The 25,992-nt window shown below is 41.0% G+C and overlaps 1 protein-coding gene across 5 annotated transcripts in view; it reads left to right on the forward strand.

Annotated features, from left to right (window-relative positions):
- HECW2 (HECT, C2 and WW domain containing E3 ubiquitin protein ligase 2) overlaps positions 1-25,992 on the forward strand; it is a 422,372-nt gene that overhangs the window by 277,618 nt on the left and 118,762 nt on the right. For all 5 annotated transcript variants that reach the window (XM_043910516.1, XM_043910517.1, XM_043910518.1 and 2 more), the window contains 6 exons: positions 1,046-1,121; positions 8,447-8,616; positions 11,227-11,369; positions 16,358-16,458; positions 17,171-18,517; positions 19,583-19,678. In XM_043910516.1, coding sequence (XP_043766451.1) covers positions 1,046-1,121; positions 8,447-8,616; positions 11,227-11,369; positions 16,358-16,458; positions 17,171-18,517; positions 19,583-19,678 — 1,933 coding nt within the window. The remainder of the gene's footprint in view (positions 1-1,045; positions 1,122-8,446; positions 8,617-11,226; positions 11,370-16,357; positions 16,459-17,170; positions 18,518-19,582; positions 19,679-25,992) is intronic.

Genomic DNA, 25,992 nt, shown 5'->3' on the forward strand with positions numbered 1-25,992 from the left:
ATAAGAAGTTGGACCAGACTGACTGACTAAGTACATAAAGCACTCAGAAAGTAGAAATTTATTTTTCATTATTTGAATGGAATTTAGTTTCAAGTTCCTCAACTTTGCTTAGATTAGTGAAAGTTTTATTTCTTGGTAATGTACGATTTTTAAAGGAGGTGGTGAGTGCCATAAAGATAAGATGGAAGGGTTTTATCTATCCTTCAGAATTAAAACGTGGTTTCTACTTCTTAACTATTCAAAATATATTCTGCCTTCAGTTCTGTTTCTTACAGTATTGCAGACTTCTATTTTAAAGAACCACAAAAACGTTTTTTCCTAAAAATTTTTTTCCTTTTTTTTTTTAACCATGAGTTGAGCACTAATTATACATGAATTGAGAGAAAGACTTAATCTGCTCCGTGGTCTATAAATGAGTGAGATATAACTTACTCAGAAGCTTTTAGGAAAAGCTTTACAATGCGATAATACTACAATAGGATTGCAAGTTCTTATTGTTGCTAACTGTAATAGCATGTGTCATATGCCAGCAGCATAATAAAATAGAAGCCTTGAGGGCGACGGGACATCCACATGGTCACTCACAAATATTTAACAGGAGATAATTCTATCTATATATGAATGAATTTGATATAAATCACATGTTTAGTTTATCCTAGGTTTTCCTAATTGGAAGAAATTTGATGTTTGATTTTTAACTTAAGGGCATGTTTTAATACTATAATAGCAATATAAGTAATTTACTACATATCAACTATATTCTTATCAAAGAAATAAAAAGACATAAAGTACATTGATTCCTATCCCAGGGATTATAAAAGTTCATGTTGGTCATATTTTGGGCAAAGGTTAAATTTAGGTATGACCTTTTCTGTCATCTTTTGAGAATCTGCTTTTGTGTGTCGATTCCAAGTTTTGTAGCAAATGAAGTCATGTATTACAATACATGTTTGATACAAAAACCATCATATTTGCAAACATATGTGGTTCCCTAGGAAAGTGTTATATTCCTTTGAAACTTCAGATATGTGTTTTTTCTCTGCAGATGGGGGCAGAAGGCATGGAAGGAGGGGCTTCAGGAAATCAGCATTCTCGGAAGCTTGTTAGCTTTACTTTGTCAGGTAAGGATATCTTTAAACACTATGTCCAGTTTGAAAGTGTGCAAGTCAAACTTAGGAACAGTTGTTTCTTTCTATAGATTCTTAAATATGATATGCAAAGTATTTTTTTGTAATATTTCTGGATTCAAGCATATTTCTTACCAAGGTAAAATTAAACTATTAGTATATATTCAGAAATTATTTCTTCTAGGAAGTTTTCTGGTGATAAAAAGACTGTTACTTAAGAAAAACTGTAATGCAATATGTGCTCTGCTTACCTCATTTAGAGAAAGGAAAAATTTAGAGACAAAAGATTAAAAAACCCAAGAGATACTCCTGTTTCTATGGAGAAATACATATAAATGTTGGAAAATGGAGAAGACAATATTTTGTTGTTTATTTTCTGGTTAGTAAAATATTCTGATTGTTGTATATTTTTCATACAACTAAGGCACTACTTTTCGGCTTGTGAGTTGGAATTCATTTGTGGTTTATAAGATGAATTTAGTTGAAACTAACAATGAAAAAAAGAATAGGAAAAAAAATAGAGTTTAAACACTAAAGGGAAATGTTTTTCATAGAACACCAGTTTATACAAACTGAAAATCTTCACACATAAAAAATACACACCTGTATATATATGTGTAAAATGAGTTTCAGTATAATGGATTTCATACAGATGTCACTGTCAAAAGAAGTTTGAAAGCCAATGATTAAAAAAAAAAATTGATTGGCAGTTTTAAAAGGCCAAGAACCCCCTTCACGGATCACAGCCTTGTTGTGGCAAAAGGGCTTGTGAAGTGAAGCTATGAGCCATGCCGTGCAGGGCCACCAAAGATGCACGGGTCACAGTGAAGAGCTCTGGGCAAGCGCGGTCCAGTGGGAGAGGAGACAGCAACCCACTCCAGTGTTCTTGCCGTGAGAACCCCATGGACAGAATGAAAAGACAAAAAGATACAATACTGGAAGATGAGCCCCCCCGCCCCCAGGTCAGAAGATGTCCAATATGCTCCTGGAGAAGAGCAGATGGCAATTACTAAGAGCTCAATAAAGAATGAAGTGGCTGGGGACAAAGCAGAAATGGTGCTCATTTGGGGATATGTCTGGTAGTGAAAGTAAAGTCTGATGCTGTGAAGAACAATATTGGACAGGAAGCTGTAATGTTAGATCCATGTATCAAGGTAAATTGGGTATAGTCAAGCAAGAGATGGCACAAGTGAACATCAACAGCTTAGGAATCAGTGAACTAAAGTGAATGGGAGTGGGCAAATTTAATTCAGATAACCATTATATCTACTACTGTGGGCAAGAATCCCTTAGAAGAAATGGAGTAACCCTCATGGTCAACAAAAGAATTCAAAATGCAGTACTTGGGTGCAACTTCAAAAACAGCAGCATGATCTCAGTTTCCAAATCAAAATATTCAACATCACAGTAATTCAAGTCTATGCCCCAACCACTGATGCCAAAGAAGTTGAAGTTGACCAGTTCTATGAAGACCTACAAGACCTTCTAGAACTAACACCAAAGAAAGATGTCCTTTTCATCATAGGGGATTGGAGTGCAAAAGTTTAGGAGATACCTGGAAAAACAGGCAAGTTTGAACTTGGAGTACAAAATGAACCAGGGCAAAGGCTAACAGAGTTTTGTCAAGAAAACATGCTGATCATAGCAAACACCCTTTTCCAATCACCCGAGAGACAACTCTATACATGGATATCACCAGATGGTCAATACTGAAATCAGATATTTGTGTTCTTTGCAGCTGAAGTTGGAGAAGTTCTATACAGTCAGCAAAAACAAGACCTGGAGCTGACTGTACCTCCAATCTTAAGCTCCTTATTGCAAAATTCACCCTTAAATTGCAGAAAGTAGGGAATACCACTAGGCTACTCAGGTATGACCTAAATCAAATCCCTTATGATCATATAGTGGAGCTGACAAACAGATTCAAGGGATTAGATCCAGTAGACAGAGTGCCCAGAGAACCATGGATGCATATGTGTAACATAGTACAGGTGGCAGTGACCAAAACCATCCCAAAGAAAAAGAAATGGAAAAAGACAAAGTGGTTGTCTAAGCCTGCTTTACAAATAGCTGAGGAAGGAAGAAAAGCAAAAGGCAAGGGAGAAAGGGAAAGATACACCCATCTGACTGCAGAGTTCTAGAGAATATCAAGGAGAGACATGAAGGCCTTCTTAAATGAACAATGCAAATAAATAAAGGAAAACAGAAGAATGGGAAAGAAAAGTGATCTCTTCAAGAAAATTGGAAATACCAAGGGAACATTTCATGCAGAGATGGGTACAATAAAGGACAGAAACAGCAAGGACCTAACAGAGGCAGAAAAGAAGAGGTTGCAAGAATATACAAAAAAGGTCCTAATGACCCAGATAACCACGATAGTGTGGTCACTCACCTAAAGCTGGACATCCTGGAGTGTGAAGACAAATGGGCCTTAGGAAGCGTTATTGCAGACAAAGCTAGTGGAGATGATGGAATTCCAGTTGAGCTATTTCAAATCCTAAAAGATGATGCTGTTAAAGTGCTGCACTCAGTATGTCAACAAATTTGGAAAATTCAGCAGTGGCCACAGGACTGGAAAAGATGTTTTCATTCCAATCCCAAAGAAGGGCAATGCCAAAGAATGTTTAAAGTACCATACAATTGCACTCATTTCACATGCTAGCAAGGTTATGCTCAAAATCCTTCAAGCTAGGCTTCAGCAATGCATGAACCGAGAACTTCCAGATGTACAACCTGGGTTTCAAAAAGACAGAGGAACGAGAAATCAACTTGCCAACATTCATTAGATCATGGAGAAAGCAAGGAAGTTCTAGAAAAACATCTATTTCTGCTTCACTGACTATGCTAAAACCTTTGACTATGTGGATCATGAGAAACTGTGGAAAATTCTTAAAAAGATGAGAATACCAGACCACCTTACCTGTCTCCCAGGAAACATGTATGCAGGTAAAGAAGCAACAGTTAAAACAAGACATAGAAAAATAGACTGGTTCAAAATTGGGAAAGGATTATGACAAGGCTATATATTGTCACCCTGCTTATTTAACTTATATGCAGAGTACATCATTCAAAATACTGAGCTGGATGAGTAACAAGCTGGAATTCAGATTGCTGGGAGAAATATGAACATCCTCAAATATGCAGATAACACCATTCTTATGGCAGAAAGTGAAGAAAAACTGAAGAACCTTTTGATGAAAAAAGGTGAAACAGGAGAGAGGAAAAAGCTGGCTTGAAACTCAGCACTCAAAAAACTAAGATCATGGCATCTAGTCCCATCAGTTCAGTTCAGTTGCTCAGTCATGTCCGATACTTTGTGACCCCATGGACTGCAGCATGCCAGGCCTCCCTGTTCATCAACAACTCCTGGAGTTTACTCAGACTCTTGTCTGTTGAGTCAATGATGCCATCTCCAACCATCTCATCCTCTGTCATCCCCTTGTCTTCCCGCCTTCAATCTTTCCCAGCATCAGGATCTTTTCAAATGAGTAAGTTCTTCATATCAGGTGCCAAAATATTGGAGTTGCGGCTTCAGCATCAGTCCTTCCGATGAACACCCAGGACTGATCTCCTTTAGGATGGACTGGTTGGATCTCCTTGCAGTCCAAGGGACTCTCAACCAACACCACAGTTCAAAAGCATCAATTCTTCGGCGCTCAGCCTTCTCTATAGTTTCAATTCTCATACCCATATATGACCACTGATTTCTCTAAGGAGATCAGTATTTGAAATGGACTTAAACAGACAACTGTACTGCAGCACATGTAAGATAAATTCTAACAGATGTCTGTCACCATAAGATGTTTTCATTTTTTTCCATTGGTGTAGTACTTATGAAACTTAAATTATTGATAGATTCACTTTTTCTTCACTGCAGAAAATGTTATTCATGAAAATTGACATTTTTAATAGTGAAAGTTAGGAGGCTGATCTTGAAAACACACATCCATGGATACATGATTATCGTGTATGATGGAAGCTCATGTGTTAACTCATTTCTAGCCCAAGGCCATTGTAGTATCCATTTCTGGTCTAGCATGTTCCTTCCCCTCCCCGTATGAAGTTACTTACCATGACTACCTTTTTGCTTCGGTTCTCTGGCAAATCTCAGAGGCTATAAATAGTTCAAATTTGACCAATAGATATATTTTGGTTGGAACCCTCAGGGTTTTAAAATCTAAGTATTTAAAAATACTTAGTACCACAGCCTGTGATAAACTCCTCACCCCCCTTATCTGTCTTTCTTCTGAGAATATTTCAGTGGCTACCTGTGCTTCAGGGTTCTGGGTGGGTGGCGGGGAGGGGTGCAGGGTGGGCTGCAGAAACAGAAATGGACCCTTCCTTTACAGATAAGGAACACTTGGAAAACCTCCATGGCCCAGAAAACTTAGTTTGCCCATGCCACAGTTTTCTTATTTTAGAAGAACTGCTCTAAGCTTTCGAGTGATCAATATTTTTCTAAACATGACACACACATATTGATTTTGACCTCAGAGGGGATGTTAATTAACCCACCATTCGAGAACGACCAGATGAGGGCTGAACATCCCAAGACATTTTCCTGAAAAGCAGAAAATAAGTTTTGGGGCGTAGCCAGATGCTTTTTCTTTATATACAACGTTTTCCAATATCCACCACAGTACACACGGAGGCTGGCTATCTAAAAATCTGTTTTATTTCCTACTGTGTGATCAGGTATATTTGCAGATGATATACAGAAATGTCTAAAAAGTATAGAAGATGAAAGCAATTTTATAATGGTAATTCTAAATAATTCATCTGGTGTAGCATATTGACAGTGGATGACAGTATTTATGGAGAACATTTAAGCTCTGTAGAATATCTATCTGCAAATATTCTGCTGTTGATTATCTGTGAATAAGTAGGGACACAAATAATTGAACTCTACAAATAAAACAAAAACTGTTTTTTGATGAAAGTCTTAAACCTCTTCTCCAAGTAAAAAGTTAAAGATATTTAACCTGTCGTTCCTTTGTGACTGTGAGTCCTTCTTTAACCTATTAGGTGTTATGCATATTTATGAGCAATAAAATATGTAAAGCATAAATGAGAAAGTCAAGGTATGGATAAAGTGAACTGTATACTCAGAGTACAAATAACTGGTAGTTTATTGTATTTATTAATGGAGACTTACTTGTGTAGTGTCTCTTGTAGAAAGGGTTAACAGTGACATCTTTCATTGCTATGGCTTAATCTGGTGGATGCTGTTTTTTCAAAGGAGTGTTTTGCATGAATAATTTAGCTCTGTCAGACTTCATGACAGCCATTTCTGTACATGTACTTGTTTACTGCAAAGAAATCCCTTCTTGAGAAGTAAAAAATCCCTTGAACAGCTAAAGAATATCATTCTTTTGTCTTTGAGTCAGAGGCAAGCCCAACAATAAGGATAAGAAAATATTCAAATTGTATTTTTTCTCAAAGTTACCAAATAAAACCAAGTGAAAACACGTAGCATTATTAAATTGACAGTAAAATTCAAGTGCTGTGTTAATAATGATTCCATAGTAGGACTTGCCAGAGATGGGATCCATGAGGCTAATGAGATTATAGCAGCTTCTCTGAAGTGCCTGTCTAGTTCTTTGCTCAATCTTTCTCTTCTCCCACGGGCTTTTAGATGAAAGATCTTACTGTCTTCCATGCAGTGTTCTTAACATAGGTCCTCTTGGTTGAGTTTTTCAGTCTTTTCTGATGTGTTAGACTGCCTCCCTCTGCTGCCAGTTATGAGACAGTAAACAGTCCTGGTCTGTTTTCATTACACATTATCTAGGCCACAAGTTTTTTTTTTTGGACATTGGTGAACTTCTTCCAGGGAGCACTCCTTAGAGAATATGGTGCTATGGGCAACCCCAGGCCAATTCTGTCCTTCTGAGAAAGACTTTGTGTTTCGGGAATGGTGGACTTGAGTAGGATGACCCTGGTGACCTTTTAAAAATTGTGAGGTTACTCTACAGGGACTCTTCCCCAGCTGATTCGGGTCATTCAGAGGTCTTTGAGGGGCTTCCTAGGCGGCTCAGTGGTCAAGAACCCACGTGTCAATGCAGGAGACATACCTGGGGGGGGGGTTCCTGGGTGGCTCAAATGGTGAAGAATTTAGCTGCAATGCAGGACATCTGGGTTTGATCCTTGGGCTGGGAAAATCCTCTGGAGGAGGGCATGGCAACCCACTCCAGTATTCTTGCCTGGAGAATCCCATGGACACAGGAACCCAGCAGGCTACAGTCCATAGGGTCGCAAAGTATCAGATACCACTGAAGCGACTTAGCACACACACACAAGGTCTTTGAGGGTTCAGAGCCTATCCACAGAATTCTTTGTCTGAATCAGTGGTCAGGACCTCCCTACACTGATCATAACTGTATAAAGTGACCTACAAACTGTCTATTCTCCAGAAGCTTCCAAGATCACTTAGCTCTCAAGCCAACCTTACGCTAACGATATTCTCAGAAAGAACTGGGGACCCTGTGAGGCCAGCTTTATCCTGACGTTTTTGCATCCTGTAGCTTGACCATTTTAAAAAGTGTTAGTCTCTTCACTAACCAGACATTAGCCAGAAATTTTAGCAGCTCATATTGTATGAAATAACAACTGGTGAATCTAAGATGGGACTTTTAACAAATATTTAAGTTACTTAACAGGCTGCTGAAAAAATAACCTTACAGTTATTTAATACAGCAAATAGCAATCAAATTTTAGAAATATTTCTGGTCTCCCTTTTTCGTCTAACATTCATTTGTAGAATATATATAACATTTTACATATGGTACAGCTGAATGTGTGCTCTGAAGTTTCATCCGCAATTAAACTGAAGTCTCTGCGTTTTGTATGTTTATGCAGAAGATCCACTTTTATCTCATGAAAGAACATATTGGTTTTCTTTTTAAATACAGTATTTACTAAGGATTTCTCTTAAGACATTGTGTGAAGTGCTGCTTGCCAAGCTACACAGAAAAAGGTGGTGAAGATGCATACATTAGAATCAAAATGGTACCCAGGAAAGTCATTGGAGGTATATAAGGTGGTGATACAAATTTGGCTTCATTCTGCAGCCCGTTAGAGGACCCTTTGCTGGAGTTAGTCATAACCTACTTGCCCTCACTTATCTAAGCAATCATAGAGTGATTAATTTTGTTATTGTTTGCTGAATAGATTCTGTTCAGAGTTTCCTGTGTAATTATTTAAGAGCGAATTGCCATTGACCCGCTTGTTCTAATCAGAATATGTGACTGTCTTATCTTCTGTCCCTTTCCTCTCCCTCTCTGTTTCCTTCCCTTCTTCCTCCTCTCTTTCTTTCTTTAAAGACCTTAGGGCAGTTGGGCTAAAGAAAGGCATGTTCTTCAATCCTGACCCTTACCTTAAGATGTCCATTCAGCCAGGGAAGAAGAGCAGTTTCCCTACCTGTGCCCACCACGGGCAGGAGAGGAGGTCTACTATCATCAGTAACACCACCAATCCAATTTGGCACCGAGAGGTAAGATGATCGTCAGAGACCTTCTGCTTGACAAGAAGTTGGCCAGCTCCATCTCTCTCCACTGGTCTCTGTATCACTGAGCTGCCCATGGGTGTGGGTAAGATGGCTGAGGTGTCTGGAAGTTGTTAGAAAAAGGGTACAATGAGAAATTCCCTTCTAACCAGGGGTGGGTCTAGGGTTAAGCAAATGAGGGACTTCCCTCAGATGCGTTATTTATAGGGTTCAAAAGACTCAATGATCAAAATTAATATTTCAATGCAACATTTTTTAAAGAAATCAAAATAAAGGCAAAAATTAATGATGGGCAAAATATCAAAATTTTGTAAGGACAACATCAGTAACAGTGCCTTGCAGAGCCATATGCGAGCCTGAGGCAGAAGGAAAAGTCAGTAATATCGATCCCATTTTTATTTAAAATTTTTATATTTTGTTCTAGCACATACTCAATATAAATTAAAGGAATTTCTCTCCCTACAGGCTTTGGCGAATGTTTTTTTGATTTCTGGATTTTGGTTAATTACGCAAGGCAGTTGAGGAGTTGTCGTCCTGAGGGAAGGCAGACTGTGTTGATGGTACTTCAGACTTCCTCATAGCTACAATACCCTACCAGTCACGGCAGTGTGCCGTATTAGTGAAATCAAGCCCAGGGTTTTCCCACTGGAAATATTGTTTTGTCACAGACTGAACAGAGACATTGATTCTCTTCTAGGGAGCAAAGCGTGAGTTCTCCTACCACTTCTCAGGGAATCAAGACACCGTTCACATACTAATTTTAATGAGTGTTTCTGAAAGTGAAAGTGCAAGTTGCTCAGTCGTGTCTGACTCTTTGCGAACCCAGGGACTATACAGTCCATGGAATTCTCCAGGCCAGAATACTGGAGAGGGTAGCCTTTCCCTTCTCCAGGGGATCTTCCCAACCCAGGGATCGAACCCAGGTCTCCTGCATTGCAGGCTGATTCTTTACCAGATGAGCCATAAGGAAAGGCCATGAATCCTGGGGTGGGTAGCTTATTCCTCCTCCAGCAGATCTTCCTGACCCAGGAATCGAACTGGGGTCTCTTGCATTGCAGGCGGATTCTTTACCAACTGAGCTAAGACAAATGTATATTGGCATGGGAGTTGCACAGTTTATTAAATCACTCCCTAAATGTTTAATGACAATAATACGTTCTAACAATGCTGAACAGTATTTCACTGGAGAGAGAGTTTCAAGAGTTCCAAAACCAACTGGAGGAAAGCTATGGCTGAAACTTACCAGCACAGCAAGATGTTTTTCTTGGGCAGTTTTCGTGGTTATTTTAGGGGCTAAATATTGCCAGTTTTTTTACTCCTGGTGTGAAATACTGTCTCCAAATAGTGAATAACTCTTAAAAAATACCACTTAATTTAACACATTAGAAGCCTAGATGATGGCAAGATGATCACTTAGAAGGTAAAGAGTGGAGATAGTAATGATACTAGCAATAACTTTATTTTTCTAACATTTAATATTTACAGAGTTCTTAGCCATGTTACCAGTACAGGCATGACAAAGGATATGTAAGGGATGATATTCTCATCTCTCTATTTTTGTGATTAATGAACAAAAGCTTAAAATGTTCATGTAACTAGCTATTCAGGGGCAGAAGTAGTGCTTAAACTCTGCTGTCTTATTCTAAGCAAGTGTTTTTTCCATTAAGCAGATTGCTAAACTTCATGGCCCTTTGGGGAAATTAAATTGTTATGACTATATAAACTTAGTGACCCCTGAGTGTAAAGTTGGCTGGCACTAGCCAGACATCCTTGTTGTTGCTTAGATACTACCAGGGACAGAGACAAATGGTTCAGGTTAGATTTCTGGCTCCATCATTCACTTTTTGTGAGACCCTCATTATAAAAAGGAACACCTTATCTTTGTAATATATGTGAAAGTGTTTGTAAGTGAGTGAAGTTGGTTATTTTTCTTTTATATCCTCATTAATATCTGATCCAGTGTTTCCCAATGGCGTTCTGAAAACAACAAAGCTTATCTTAACCTCATACTTTATTTTTCTATCCCAGGAGAAGTGTCTCTATGTGCCTTTTAAATTAAGTAACTTCTATTTGAACATTGTTTTATTTTGCTATAAACCAGGGAAATCATAATATTCCTTAGGTGCTTCTATTTTAACCACTAAGTGAAGGACGATGATGTGCAACTTCAAAATTCCATGGGATCAGGAATTAAGTTTGCTGTTAATCAGGGTATTGGTTAATTCTAAGCCACCATATAACAGGATATTAAATATTAAAGAGTTAAAATGCAGTAAATGTGGTGAGCACTAAAATTGTATTGTGCATAATTTAATATTTGATAGTATCTCCTCAAACTATTCAGCCCAGAAGACTTGGATGATTGCAGGTGCTTCCTTTGTCATCTAGATCCTGACTCTTGCTTTCTAATCTTTGTGACTGTTCATGATTCTGACTGAGTAAAAGATTGACAGTTGTTGCAGATATGTCTGGCAATGTAGACTCTCTATGTCATTAGAAGTTAAGAGATACTATTTTTTCTTATAGTCATTTACATTAATAAAATGATATACATAATTTCATATTTCTTTTTTGACTTGTGTTATGTTTTGTTTTCAGAAATACTCCTTTTTTGCACTCCTTACTGATGTCTTAGAGATTGAAATTAAAGACAAGTTTGCTAAGAGCCGGCCTATCATTAAGCGTTTCCTGGGGAAGCTCACCATCCCAGTCCAGAGGCTACTGGAGCGGCAAGCCATTGGGTAATCAGGGATCCTGTTGCAAGTAGTTTCCACGGAAGCAACTGAAATGATACTTGAAGTCCTAGAACTTTTCTCACTGATAAGAAGTGATAACATACTTCTTTTAAAAATGAAAGTGCTGGTATATGCCTTAAAATGTGCAGGACAAAAAGGACTTTATTTTCATGTACCTTTTTTGAGTTATCTATCTTTTCCAAGATGTACCTACTATTAGCATTTCAGCGTAAAATGTCACATGTTTAATTGATTTTTGAGTATATTGAAGTCTTGCTATAACAGCCTCTCCTTAGTACAGGATCCCAGTATCAGGTTGACACCTCCCAATCCGGATTCACCCTATCCAGAGATGTTTGTTATGCCTGAGATACCAAAACTGCCTTATTTTAGGGCCATTTAAAACAGAGCCTGGACTCAGAGATGATGTGGAGCTCTAAGACATGTACTTAGAGCTCTAAGACATTCATTTAGGCAACTAGAAATTACTCATTGAGAGAATTTTAAAATGTGGTTTGACGTCTGTCTCCTTTCTGTTAGCTTTTTGTAAGCTGTGAATCAAGTAGTTGAGAAATCATAACATGCCCCCATTCCTTATTATAAATGGTGGATATATTTTCACACGGTAAGTACCAGCAAACTCAGTAACACAGCTGCTCTGACGTAGCACTAGGGGGCATCCGTTTCATTTTAGGGGAACATTATGAATGTATGATAACAGTGGTGGTGGTCAGCAGTATCAGTGATGAACAGTATGGCCCTATTCTATGTCAGGAGTTAAGTAAATTACTCTCTTCTGCTTCTATAATCTCAACAACTCTGCGAGGTGAACAGTGTTGTTGTACCCCTTTCAGAGATGAGGAAGCTGAGGCTAGCAAGCCAGTGGTGGAGCTGGGATTTGCGCAGATGAGTCTGTTCCAGAATCTCGACTTCTCTGCCACACTTTAAGGCTGGCGGTGATGGAATACGCGTCCAGCTAACTGAGAGGTTGATCATTCACAGGCACTTTGCAGCTAATTAAATGTCCTCTTAGCATTTTGACAAGCCACGATTTTTTCAGACATTAGTTTCCTCGTTTGAAAAATAAAGTCTTTAGACCAGATGATCTCAAAGACCCCTTTGAAATCTGAAATTAAGAGATTCTGATGGAATCTAATTCTCTGTCCATTAGAGGCAATGGTTGAGTAAGACCACATAAAGTAGAAATATTATGCTGAAATTCTAGCAGCCTGGTTTAATTTGATAAAACAGGGAAATTACAATTATTTTTAAGGATAGCAATTATTGCTTCTAGTGGAGATAATACTCTTTTGATGATGTTGTTCAGTCGTTAAGTCATGTCCAACTCGTTGCTACACCATGGACTGTAGCACGCCAGGCTCCTCTGTCCTCCACTATCTTCTGGAGTTTGCTCAAATTCATGTCCATTGAGTCAGTGATACCATCCAACCATCTCATCCTCTGTGGCCCCTTCTACCTTTGCCTTCAGTCTTTCCCAGCATCAGGGTCTTTTCCAATGAGTTGGCTCTTAGCAACAGGTGGCCAAAGTGTTGGAGCTTCAGCTTTGGGAAGTTTTTAAAAATTATTTTTAGGATTGATAGAAAATGAAAAATTATAATTGGTGAGAATTAACTATTGGAAATATAATATGTTTATAATTTAATTTATGTAAGTTTAATCATATAATTTATATAATATCTGTGACTTTTGACAGAAGTGTCCATTTATGTATACCCATAAGAATGATCAAGGAAAAATAAAGCCTTATTAGTGCTTGACTCTCCTGTTAACTTGCTGGCTTTCATTCAGTCTTTTAAAGAATGGACACATAATACTGCCTAGCATAGATTCTGTGTATATTGGAAGGAAGTCCAGCATGAATTTGTGATATGCCAGAATTATGAAATATTTCCACACAGATATATCAAAAGCATTGCCTGATACTTAGGGATTTGCTTTATTAAATAAACATGATACTACATATTAGTGTATCTGCTCTTAGCATCTAAATATATTTTTAATCTGATTATTACTTTCTATCAAGTAATTGATACATCTTGAAAAATAATGAGTTTTCTTTACTTATGTGTTTGTAGACTGCAACTCTCTGAAGTAATTGAAGTTTCATATGGTGAAATTTTATAGGATGAGCTGAAACTCCTTACTGATTACCTATTTCAAGAGTATTGGTTTGAATGTGAGCTTTTTTTCAGAAAGTGGCTTGCATTCTGTCCAAAAAGCACAACACTTTCCCATGCTTTGTCGTTTGCTCTGATTACACTAGTGAGAAAATGTCTCAATCAGGCAGTGGGAGTTCTTTGGCACTTATTATATATACCATAATAATATATAATGTAGGGTACACAATTATCTGTCACAGGAAAGAGGCAGGATGAGTCAGATGAAACTAAGAATAAGAAGCAGGTGAATCCCCTGGCAGTCACTCAGGAAGGATGAAACCCCCTTGACTTGGAATTTCTGAATAGGGAGTCTTTCCTGTACTTATAGATGGTAGAGCTGAGTATCTTGTCAGTTTGGGTTAACAACAGCACTAATACCTATTAAAAATCTTTTTTCAAAGTAAAGAGTCTCATTTGTTAAGTTTATTCAACAAATATGTGGATATGTATATGTATAGTATCTACTAAATGTTAAGCACTGTTTTGGGTATTGGGAATATGATAATGAGCAAAAGAATGGATCCCATTCTTAGAATCCCTGCTAAACATTTACTTCCTAGCTAAAATTCATCACTTTTTTAAGTCTTCATCATCGACACCAACACTTTACTTTTATTGCCCAAAGAGGAGGAGAGGAGAGTCAATTTGATTTTAGCAAAGAAGGGAAGATTTTATTATTCCAAGACTGAATGTCCAAAGAGATGGATGAGGACCACAGTATTGAGAGCAGGTTGAGGAAGTTTGCTGCTGGCTTCATGCATTAGTGGACAAAGGTGGAGCGTCTCTGCGTGTCAGGCACTCTCCAAATGCTGGAAGACAGCAGTCAAGGAAAGAGACATCACTTCTGTTATGCAGGTTGCAGTCATTGCAGAATTATTGGAACACTCTAATGTAATAGCATTTAACATACTTATATCATCTAATAGTTAATGCCAAAACATCCCTTTACCAAAAAAATTTTTCTTAACTTATCAGTTTAAGTACACAAAACATCGTGATATCAATTGCATTGGGATGAGCCATGAGTAAATATCATTAAAATCCATGCTACTTAAAGCAGCCAAGGATTACGGAAAGTGCTCATAAAATGAGATATGATCTGGGGCCTAACAGAGCAGGGGCATCTGTGTCATAGATATCTGTGTTCTAATCCTGGTTCTGTCACTTAATTGTTGTCTGGCCTTGGGCAAGTTACCTATCCTCTCTCTGCCTTAGCTTCCTCCTCTAGAAAACAGGGCCACCGCCTGGCTCACAGGGGGATGATGATGCATGCAAAGCCCTTATTAGGGTGTTAGCACTCAGATGGGGGAAACAAAGCATTTTAAGAGCATCAATCAAATATTTATTACAAAATTTATGGGGAAGAAAAAGAAAAAACCTTATTGTTTTAAGAAATTCTTTGTATGAAGCCAAAGAAATTCATAAGAGCTGAACTGGGACTTTACATTAGCATGTGTTCTTTTAAACAGGTAGCATCTATTTAAAATTATGCCGAGGAGGTAGAGAAGAAAGGAAATCGTGTGTAGATGAGTAATCAGTAGGGACTAGAGGCTCTGAAGTCTACAGTGGTCCAAGTGTTTAGGTGGAGGCCCTGTGTTTCCTCCCGAAGTTGCCAATAGAGGGCAGTGTGAGAGCAGAGATGGGTGATCTGGTCCTGTCCCTCTGATTATTTTCCTTAATTAAGAGTTGCTTGCATACAAGGAAATGATGTGATTGTATTTGACTTTAATAAATAAGCACAGAGTTGAAAAATATCAGCTATTTCATCCTCCAGGAGGCCGATGGCCTGAGCCTGGAGCTAAGATGGAGCAGAAGCTAGGCAGGGCCCGCTGTGTGGGCCCCTCCCGCCCGCCGGCCAGTGTGGCAACAAGACCCCTCCAGGGGGTGCAGCCCGCTTCTCCAGCCATCCCATCAGTATCACTCACAGGTTGCGCAGAGAATCAGTGATAGTCACCCCCACCAAGTGAGGGCCCAGAGCGAGCCCCTTATTCTGCAAACGAGAAGGGGGAGATGCTGCAGCCCCTGCCCCTCACACACCGGAGCAGCTCTCAGAGCCTGGCCTGTTCTCACTCGGCTCTCTCCTAGCTCCCCACTCCTGTTCTTCAGGATATAGCAGCTCTGTGCCCTCCACATGATGACCCTTAGCTCGTCTGTCTTTGCTTTTGTCCATGGCACATGGCATATCTTAGTTCCCCAACCAGGGGCCAAACCCCCGCCCCTTACAGTGGAAGCATGGAGTTGTAACCGCTGGACTACCAGCGAATTCCACATGCCTGCCTTTTTAGAGGGGCTTCCCTGGTAAAGAATCTGCCTGCAGTGTGGGAGACCCGGTTCAATCCCTGGGTCTGGAGGACCCCCTGGAGAAGGGAATGGCTACCCACTCCAGTATTCTTGCCTCATGCTAAATGCTTGGAACCAGGCCCTCTATTCATTTATACTTGAGTCAGAAAACAGTCAAAATTTTAGGCCTTTTCCAGCTCCTTGATGGCTTTTAAAATGTCCTTTTCCTGATCAGTCTTAGCAGTGAGAGAACAAATCAGTGCCCTTTGAAAAATCATAACATTGTATTGCATTTTGTATTATATTGCATTTACTAATAATTTTCCTTGTGACAAGATTCCCTTTTATCCCTGGGTTTATAAGTATTCATTTGTACAAATTAATAATATTACGTTGACTCTAACATACCTTTTCATTTTCTCATGAGTCTGAGAGTTCTAAGAGACATATGTGGGGTTTAGGGGGTGGCCTGCAGGAAGGAGATGAAGCCTACAGCAGAGAAGCAGGATGAAAAGACCATTTCTATTCTTGCAGTGATCAGATGCTCAGCTACAACCTTGGTAGAAGGCTCCCAGCTGACCATGTGAGTGGGTACCTCCAGTTCAGAGTGGAGGTCACATCTTCTGTGCACGAAGGTGAGATATCTGAGTAAATACACCACTGTCGTAGAACTTATTACATCTTAGTCTGTTGCCAGTTTACATTTGAATAGAATTGTTTGTGTCCTGTTCTGAACATAAAATAGCTATCTATTGATTACCTGCTGAAGTTTTTCAAGCAGGTATGAAAGTCTGTTTATATATAAAATAAAATCTCACTTAGGTTTTTATCTGTGTTTGGAAACTGGGATGTGGCATTTTCAGCAGTAGTGAACATATAAAACCTCATGTGTCAGGCTGGCCGGCAGTATATGTACCTGTTACGTAGTGAGCAGTGAATCTCAGCACGTTGGTGATAACTGTGAAACAGTCTCCAGCCGTTTGGGTACCAGGGACTGGTCTCATGGAAGACAGCTTTTCCACAGACCAGGGATGTGGGGGGTGGCTTTGTGGTCATCCAAGTGCGTTCCATTCGTCCTGCTGCCACGGACAGGAAGCGGGGCTCAGGCGCCACGTGAGTGATGTGGAGAGGCTGTGAGTGCAGACGGGGCTTCACTCCCTTGCCTGCCGCTCACCTTCGGCTGTGTGGACTTTTCCAGTGTGTGCCCCTGGGGTTGGGGACCCTTGCTGTGAAGAGCCCCCCATGGGATGACTGAATTCTTTGAACAGATTGGCGGCAAAGGATTGGGATATTAAAAGCTAATTCATAATAACACTTTGTTTTTATAAATGCTGTTTTCTCCTTCAGATGCCTCTCCGGAAGCTGTTGGCACAATACTTGGAGTCAGTTCTGTGAACGGAGACCTAGGAAGCCCTTCTGATGAGGAGGACATGCCAGGGGGCCATCACGACAGCCCAGTTTGTTCCAATGGCCCAGTTTCTGAGGAGAGTGCTGATGGGACCCCCAAGCATTCTCTCAGGACTAGTTCTACTCTGGAAATAGACACAGAGGAATTAACTTCTACGTCTTCAAGGACCTCACCTCCCAGAGGACGTCAGGATTCACTCAATGATTATTTAGATGCTATTGAACACAGTGGCCATTCTAGGTCAGGTGCAGCTACTTGCTCGGAGAGGTCTGTGGGAGCCTCTCCAAAGCTAAGGAGTAGTTTTCCCACTGACACAAGACTCAATGCAATGCTTCATATTGACTCAGATGAAGAAGACCATGAGTTCCAGCAAGACCTGGGCTATCCATCCTCCTTGGAGGAGGACGGAGGGCTGATCATGTTTAGCAGGGCATCGAGACCTGATGATGGGAGCCTGACTTCTCAGACAAAGCCAGAAGACAACCCAGTGGAGGCCGAGGAAGCCTCCCTTAACGAAGCTGCTTCCTTCGAGGATAAGCCAGGAAATCTTCCAGAGCTTGCGGAGACCTCTTTACCCTCAGGCCCGGGCCCAGATGAAAGCGAGAATGGCCCAGAGTCTCAACCGAGTGTGGACCAGGGCAGCACTGACTTGTGTGGCTCTCAGGAGGCGGATCAGCCCACAAGTGGGGCCGACACGGGCACTTCTGACACGTCGGGGGGGAGCCGAAGAGCCGTCAGTGAGACGGAGTCCCTCGATCAGGGGTCTGAGCCTTCCCAGGTGTCCTCAGAAACAGAACCCAGCGACCCTGCCAGGACAGAGAGCGTGAGCGAGGCCAGCACCAGGCCCGAGGGAGAGAGTGACCTGGAAGGGGCCGACAGCTCCTGCAATGAGAGCGTTACCACGCAGCTCTCCTCGGTGGAGACACGGTGCTCATCCCTCGAGAGCGCGCGGTTTCCTGAAACGCCAGCCTTTTCTTCTCAGGAGGAGGAAGACGGAGCCTGTGCAGCAGGGCCCGCCAGCAGTGGCCCTGCTGAAGGGTCCCAGGATTCCACGTGCACTCCTGGTTCCTTACCTGTGGTGCAGGCGCCCAGTGGAGAGGAGGAAGGGCCAGGGTCAGAATCGGCCCCTGTGCCTGACCAGGAGGAGGTGGGGGCCGTCTGGCAGCGGCGGGGGAGCCTGGAGGGAGCTGCTGCTGCTGAGAGCCAGCCCCCGGAAGAGGGTGCTGCTCGGGATACCCCAGGGGCTTGTGAAGGGGCCACTGCCCAGGAGGAGGGCGCGATTGGAGGTAGGATGGAGGAGACAGTGTGGCCCGTGTCTCAGGCATCCCTGCTCAGAGGGTTGCCCCTCAATGTAAATTATGCTGCAGGTCAGATATTAGCGGAATTCTTCACCTTTGGGTTCAACAGCTTCTTTTATTTATTTATTTTTTAAATGGATCTTCTATTGCTGAAATAAGAGGGCTGTCAAATAATGAACTTCAAGGCTCTGTATCAATGTGGGCACCTGCTTTCCCTAGGAAAGTGGCCTGGTGGGTGGGGGGACCTGTGGTCCTTGCAACCCTGGAGGCCTGGAGTGCCTCGGGGCAGATGTCCAGGAGCAAACCGCGCGTGTGCGTGCTGTGTACCCTTGCATTCACGCGCCCAGGGCTCGGTTCTCTCATCTGGGCAGTGCGAAGAAGCGTTTCATAAGGAATCTCTAGGTGTGTAGATTCAGAACCACACAGGCTGGCAGCATCTACCAGTATTATCTGTGAGGTTTTCTGGAACGTCTTAGGTCATTCCTCATTGCACGAAGCTTCAACACAGATGGCTCATGTGTGCTTTGCATCTAAAGTCATTTTTTGCCTTCTGCAGTATAAGAAACGTCAGCTAAGTCAGGTGACGTGTTCTGACACTTGGAAATATGCTGTTTGAGTGTCTGAGGATGCAAATTTACGTGTGAACTTTGCTTTCTCTCTGAGTGAATGTGGACGGGTAGAATGATTCCTTCAAACTCTTCTATTATAGATGCATCAAAAAGCCCGAGGATAATTTCATATGCCTAAATAGCGTAGACTCAGAAATAGAAATGATTTTCTTATTCTGTAATTTATTTGCTACCTAAAGCATCCCCTTTTCTCTTCCTCCATATTTTGTTCTCGATTCATTATCTTGAGGTCACGGTGTGACCCTGAAGCGTTGGTGCCTGACTAGGACCGAGCCAGCGTGGGAACAGGAAGAGGAGGGGAGGGGTGGGAAATGTGACTGGCCCCAGGATTTATGTAAAGTTTTCTTTTTTTTTTTTTTACAAAGGCTGTTTTGACACTGAAGGGGAAAACAAGACCCAGGTAACTGTTTACCTTTAATCCTAGGTTGTCAGTCCAACGGCCACCAGCCACTGCGATCGCTGCCTTCGGTTCGCCAGGACGTTAGCCGGTACCAGAGGGTGGACGAGGCTCTCCCACCAAGTGAGGAACTGCTACCTAAAGGGCTCACCTTGATGAAAGGGTGCAAGGGAGACAGGACCCACGGGACTTAAAGGATGGATGCCCAGGACCCCAGAAGAAGGGAGCTGGCAGCTGCCACTCGACTGAGCGGATAGTCTGGGAAGTGCTTCGCTGTCGGCTCCTGGCTGGCACTGTTCCATCAGATGCAAGGGCAGCTGGGGAAAGTATATAAAGGGAAAGAAGTCCAGATGTTATGGACAACTGGGTATACAATAGAAAAGCTTTAAATTTGCCTAATGACAGCATGAGTTTTCAATTATTACACGAATATTCAATTATTGTGTAATTAATTATTACACAAATATTTCAATTGTTACACATAGAGAGACTGTAACAAATAGGTAGAATCTCTTGGAAAAGCTTTAGCTCCATGTATTATACTGTTTTTTTATTTATTTGTAACATTTTAAGTCATTAAGTACAGGGTCCTGGTTTTTCTCTTAGGGATATCCAGAGAAGTGTTATTAATTTCAGAAGTTACTATTTTTTTTGGAGTATGATGATTATCTGGGGATTTGAAAGACATTTCATTTCCTTCACTTTCTTCTTTTTTTGGACTAAAAAAATGTCCTTGATTTTATTTTATTTTTTCATTTATTTTTATTAGTTGGAGGCTAATTACTTAACAATATTGTAGTGCTTATTTCCTTCACTTTCAAGAAACATTTAGCACTTAAAGGAGACATGGGTGAGGACTAGGGATGCTAGGAAAGTTGTGCAACCTAAATTCAGAGAACTGAGTGATGCCCATGGCCAATCATTGGCTGGATGTAATTTAAACTCTATTTAAGTTCCTAGAATCCCTTAAAGCAATATTACTCTGTGAGAGCAAGGCATTTTGGTAAACTATGATATTAATAATAGTAAATACTGCATTTAAGAACATACTGGAAAATACATCTTTCTGCCTTACTGCTTTTCGTTCTGATTCACCTCTCTGTTCACTCTCTTATATGTGATCATGGCAAGAAGCTGATCCCTTTGGCCCTCTGTGTTTAAAAAATGGTAGGACATAAGAGGGGAGAGATAGTATGCATTTAAAAGGCTAAAATGCTGAGTGGTTAGTTCAGGTGAATTCTGACAAAAGAGCTGAAGGATGCTATGTGCAGTTTGTCGAAATATTGAGTCATTTGGAAATACTGTTGTGCACAAATCCTCCCCTTGTTCATATATTTGGATAACTGGGGGGTGATTATTCATAGGAAACATATATTTTAAGCAGTTTTAAAAAATAAGCCAAGAGATAGATTAACCATTGTGTCATCTTAAGCAGGTTGGAGGTGGGGGAGGGAAACTTCCTTATTACTTACCCTTGCAGAAAACATTAGGGGCAGAAAAGAAAAATATTCCTGGGTGATATATAGATATAATTGGAGAAAATTGAATTAGAAACATCAGGAGAGAATTGTGGGAGAGCTTGTTTACATGCCTATGTGGATTAATAATAAGTAATTGGAGTTTCAGACACCTGGACATGAGGCATGGCATTGTGTCAGTGTATGGATAAATGGCATCCTTCTGGCCACCTCTGATGAGATCGGGTGCATTCAGGGTCGTATGGCTGTAGCCTGCTGGCTATATCTGAATTCTGTTGGACTCATAATTTGGTCGCTAGATTGTATTTAAGAAAGACGGGTACTTGCCTGCTGAAATTATGTCCACTCTTTGTGCTGTTTCCATGCATTTGTTTCAACACTGGTATTTGCATTACACAGATGTAATACTAAAATTTTAAGATTTAAAAAAATTAACAATTGGCTGTTGATTTTAACAACTTAATATATCCAAAATGAGAAAAGCACCTTAGTAGTATATTCAATTTAATGAGTAACTGATGAACAGAAGGAAAATTCTTGAGTTGTTCCTTCTTATGTACTATTAACTTACAAATTTGGGGTTTTATATTATCATGAATCAGTTACAGATTATGTCTGAGCATACCTGATTACTGTTCAAACTGTGTCCCCACACTGCTTCGCTCTCTCCTGTTCCCAGTCTGTCTCATCTGTTGACAGTTTATTTAATCACTTGGCTGCCTGTGTTATTTGTCTGTCCTGTCCCGGCCAGTTCTCTGCCTTCCTTTCCTCACTGGGCACTGTGGAACTAGCAGTCTCTGACTGTGCTTCTAACTTAGAGCCATGGCATTCTGCATTCACATATTGTCTCATGGGAGCCTCAGCTAAGGGGATCCACTTGGAGTGTAAAGATTGGTTGGTCTCTTAAATGACCTCGCCGAATTATTTTAAGGTTAGGGTTATACTTTCAACATTACTTATTGTAGTACGTGGGGGTTTCGCAGGTGGCGCTAGTGGTAAAGAACTTGCCTGCTAATGTAGGACATGTAAGAGACACATGGGTTCGATCCCTGGGTTGGGACGATCCTGGAGGAGGGCATGTCAACCCACTCCAATATTCTTGCCTGGAGAATCCCCACAGACAGAGGAGCCTGGTGGGCTACAGTCCACAGGGTCACAGAGGTTTGGTCATGACTGAAGCAACTTAGAATGCGTGCATGCATTATAATACCTAGAACTTATATAGTGCTTTACAGTTTAAAATGCATCTTAAATGTTTTTAAAAAAATTCTTTGTAACAATTTTGTGAAGTAGGTCAAGAAAGTCTTATCTGTAGCTTATAGATCAATGGGTAGAAATCAACTGATCTGATTCTTTATGGATGGAGAAAGCAAAGCCCAGATAAGTAACTTAAGATTTCATACTAGTAAAAGTTGAGATGGGCTTCCCTGGTGGCTCAGAGTGTGAAAAATCTGCCTGCAATGCAGGAGACCCTGGTTTGATCCCTGGGTTGGGAAGATCCCCTGGAGAAGGGAATAGCAACCCACTCCAGTATTCTTGCCTGGAGAATTCTATGGACAGAGGAGCCTGGCAAGCCCCTGTCCATGGGTCACAAAGAACCAGACATGACTGAGCAATGAACACACAAAAGTTGAGACAGAATCTCAAACATTTTTTCCTCCTCTATGATTTAAGATTATAATGATAGGGACTATTGTGTAGGTAGATGAAAGTAAATTCTGAAAGCTGGTTAGTGGCAAAGTGGTGACATATTTTGGTATTAGGCCCAGGCAACACCTGAAATTAGAGACTTTGGGCAGTGCTCTGAAACTTTATTACATTGTGTTTTGAGGGCAGACCTAGGAAGACTGAGAAGATGCTCAGCTGTCTCTTCTTTCCAGGTTAAAGTTACTTAGCAGAAACTCTCCCTGGGAGGCCCTCACATAGAAGAAGAGCGGTGATAGTATTAACACCATCTTTTGGTGCAGTGGGTTTGGTCTGTTAAGCATCTGTGTTGGACTCAGAAGTGTCTTTTCCTCTGTGTATGTCATTATCCCCACACCTGCAGAATGGGGTCCTGAAGCATGATCCCCCCATTCTTGACTTTTTTTTCTTCTTCCTTATTATTACTGTTGCTATTTTAGCTTATTTTTGCCTTAAAAATATGTGTGTACTAACATACAGTGAGGAAGCCATCCAGTAAAGCTTGCTTCTCTCTGAAGATTTGCAAACTCAATTAAGGGGACACGGGATGTCCTTGCTACGCTTCCTCACTCTTATAGCTGACGGTGTGGTCATCTATACGTCAGGGTTATAACTTAGTCTCCGAACATCTGTTTGCTCTCATTTTATGTAAAGCAATTTTCCTGCTTTGTTTGCTTCTTCCAGCCTCATTCCTCCTATCTCAGGATCGGGGAGCAGATCTTGGACTTAGTACAAAGGCTGCCTCAGCTATAATGATCATCTACCAATTAGTTCTCAAACTCTTATTTTTGCTTTAGGCCACGGACCCTGTACTGTGACCTTGCAGGCTGTATAACCCCAACTACTGGTTGAGAGACATTCCAATGAGCCATACAAAATAAGAAAGCTCTGGTTCTTAAAAGCGCCATGGCTCTCTTGAGAGCCTTGCAGGGAAGCTGGTTGAGTTGAATATGTACTGAGTGCCTTAAGAATCTGCTGTATCTTATTCTGAGATGATTGATAGGTTGGCAGCTGGAGGCCATTCAGGGCTGAAGCCCACTCAGATGTTATCAGCATGACGAATCTTGGTCTTTTTAGCATTAAGATGAGTGAGAAAAAAAGAATGGTCAGCTCAGCCCCTTCTGAAAAGCTATTTTATTTTTCTCTTATTGCCTCCAGTATAATTGTGACTTAACCCATGGCTGCACTGGAGACAATAGGAAGCTGTTGAAAAATATTTTTCCCCCAAAAGGGTAGGAATAGGAATAGATTCAGGATGAATAATTCACTGATGAACAGTGGACTCTTATAGAATCTAGATTAGTGTATTACTTATATGGTGGGTTCAGATGGGTAGCCCTGGAAAGACACAGGGGAATGGTTACCATGTTTTTTTTTTGTGGTTGTGCACTTTTGTTATTAGAACATCCTTTGAAATAAAGGTTTAAAAGAAGGCAGTGAATCTGAAAAGTACAATTAATCTTATAGAATTTCTACTCTGTTTAAAGCTCGGGGCTCTTAGTCTCTAGAACCTTAAAGTTATTTTTGAGGGAAAAAAATCATGCTTTTAATCTAAAAAGCTTCTTCCTTACAAACTGAATATTAAGAGATTTGAGATTTTTAAATTTTTTAAAACTTCTTATTCGAACATAACATGCATGCGGAAAAGAGCCCGTTCCGCCTGCTACATTCCCACAAACTGAGCCCCCGTGGGCAGCCAGCCCCACCTCACTTGTTCCTTGTGGCCCCTTGCCGTCTCCCACTCTCACTGCCAGAGGCAGGGGGACCTACTGTCCTGACTCCCAAAGGCATAGACAAGTTTAACTTACTTTTGTACTTTATACAATGGTATCATAATTCCTTGATTGTTTCAATAAGGAAAGATTTGTAGCATCTATTACAAAGCTTATTTCCTTAAGAGTACCTTTAGTTCATTATAACTTCGTCATCTCACCACTTTGGTGAGGATACCATGATTATTATCATTCTCATACTGAGCCTGTAAGTTTACTTCACAACACTCAGGTGTTTCATTTTTCTAAACCCAGTCATAATGAAGTCAGGCCCCGCTCACAGTCCTCTCACCGCGTTGGTTCATGTAGACAGTTCGGTACTGGCTTCCCTGAGGTGTGACTCACCCTGTCTAGACATCGACTCTTCCCAGCCTCAGCACTCGCTGAGATGGGTTCACGTCTTCGTCTCATCAGCTGGGTGGTCCAGTGGAGACCAAGGTCTGTGTGAAGGGCGTGAGAAAGAAGCATGATGAGATGAAGAGGGGCCTTAGGGTTGACCCCTGCTCCATGCCCATGTGGGCTGATTCCAAAAGTTGAAACTATCTAAGACCTCACCTTCCTGCCCCTGGGATAGACACTGACAGTGGCTTGGCGCACATTTTGACGCTTTCTAATTCTGCAGCTTCCCCCTATTGTCCAGCTATTTAAAGGGGGATGTTATTAATATAGTTGAATTTCAGGGTATCTAGGTGACCCGTTGCTCCTGGATTCCAGTGTGGAGAATTTAGACTGAAATTGTCTCTTGTGAGCCTGTACTTCAGGACCTCTGAGAAGCCCTGCCTTAGCTCCATGGGTTTGTACAGTGAATTAGCTACATTTTTAAGTTCTTATTAATTTGTGTGGGTGTTCTTAAATTTTAGTGTGCTTAGGAATCACCTGGGAAGGTTGTTAAAAATGTAGGTAACTGAATGCTGGCTTCAGATAGTCTGATTCTGAAGAGCTGGGGTATCTCCTGGGAATCTGCATTTACATTGATCCTCACAGTGATTCTGACACATACTTTCAGAGCCTCACACCTTGAGATACATTTCTCTACATCATAGTTTTCAAACCTTTTTATTGCCATGAAGCTCTTTATGGAAATGAAGTCTTATGTGGAAGACCAAATGCACAGAAGATAATATTGGAACTGCAGTGACCGAAGTGCAGTCAGCAGGTGGTTTTCAGGACCCCGGAGCCTCTGGACCAAAAGTATGAATGGGTTTAGGGTCTATGTTGGAAATTCTGGCCCAGACATAAGATGGCGCTAGGTCCTTACTGAACCTAATGTGGTAAAATGCATGTCATTTGCCGGCTCATGTTATTTTAGATATGAAAGGGACCTTAGCAATGCTTGCTTCTGTCCTCTAATTTTTCAGGTAAAGAAACTGTGGTCCATAGCGGTGTCGTAATTTGTTGAACATCATGTAGCAAAAGTGTGACAAAGCCATGGCTAGATGCAGGCTTTCTGTTTACTAATCTAGTTCAACACATGCGTGTGCACACACAAACACACACAGCATAC

This window comes from Cervus elaphus, chromosome 8 (assembly GCF_910594005.1).
Source record: "Cervus elaphus chromosome 8, mCerEla1.1, whole genome shotgun sequence".
Lineage (NCBI taxonomy): Eukaryota > Metazoa > Chordata > Mammalia > Artiodactyla > Cervidae > Cervus > Cervus elaphus.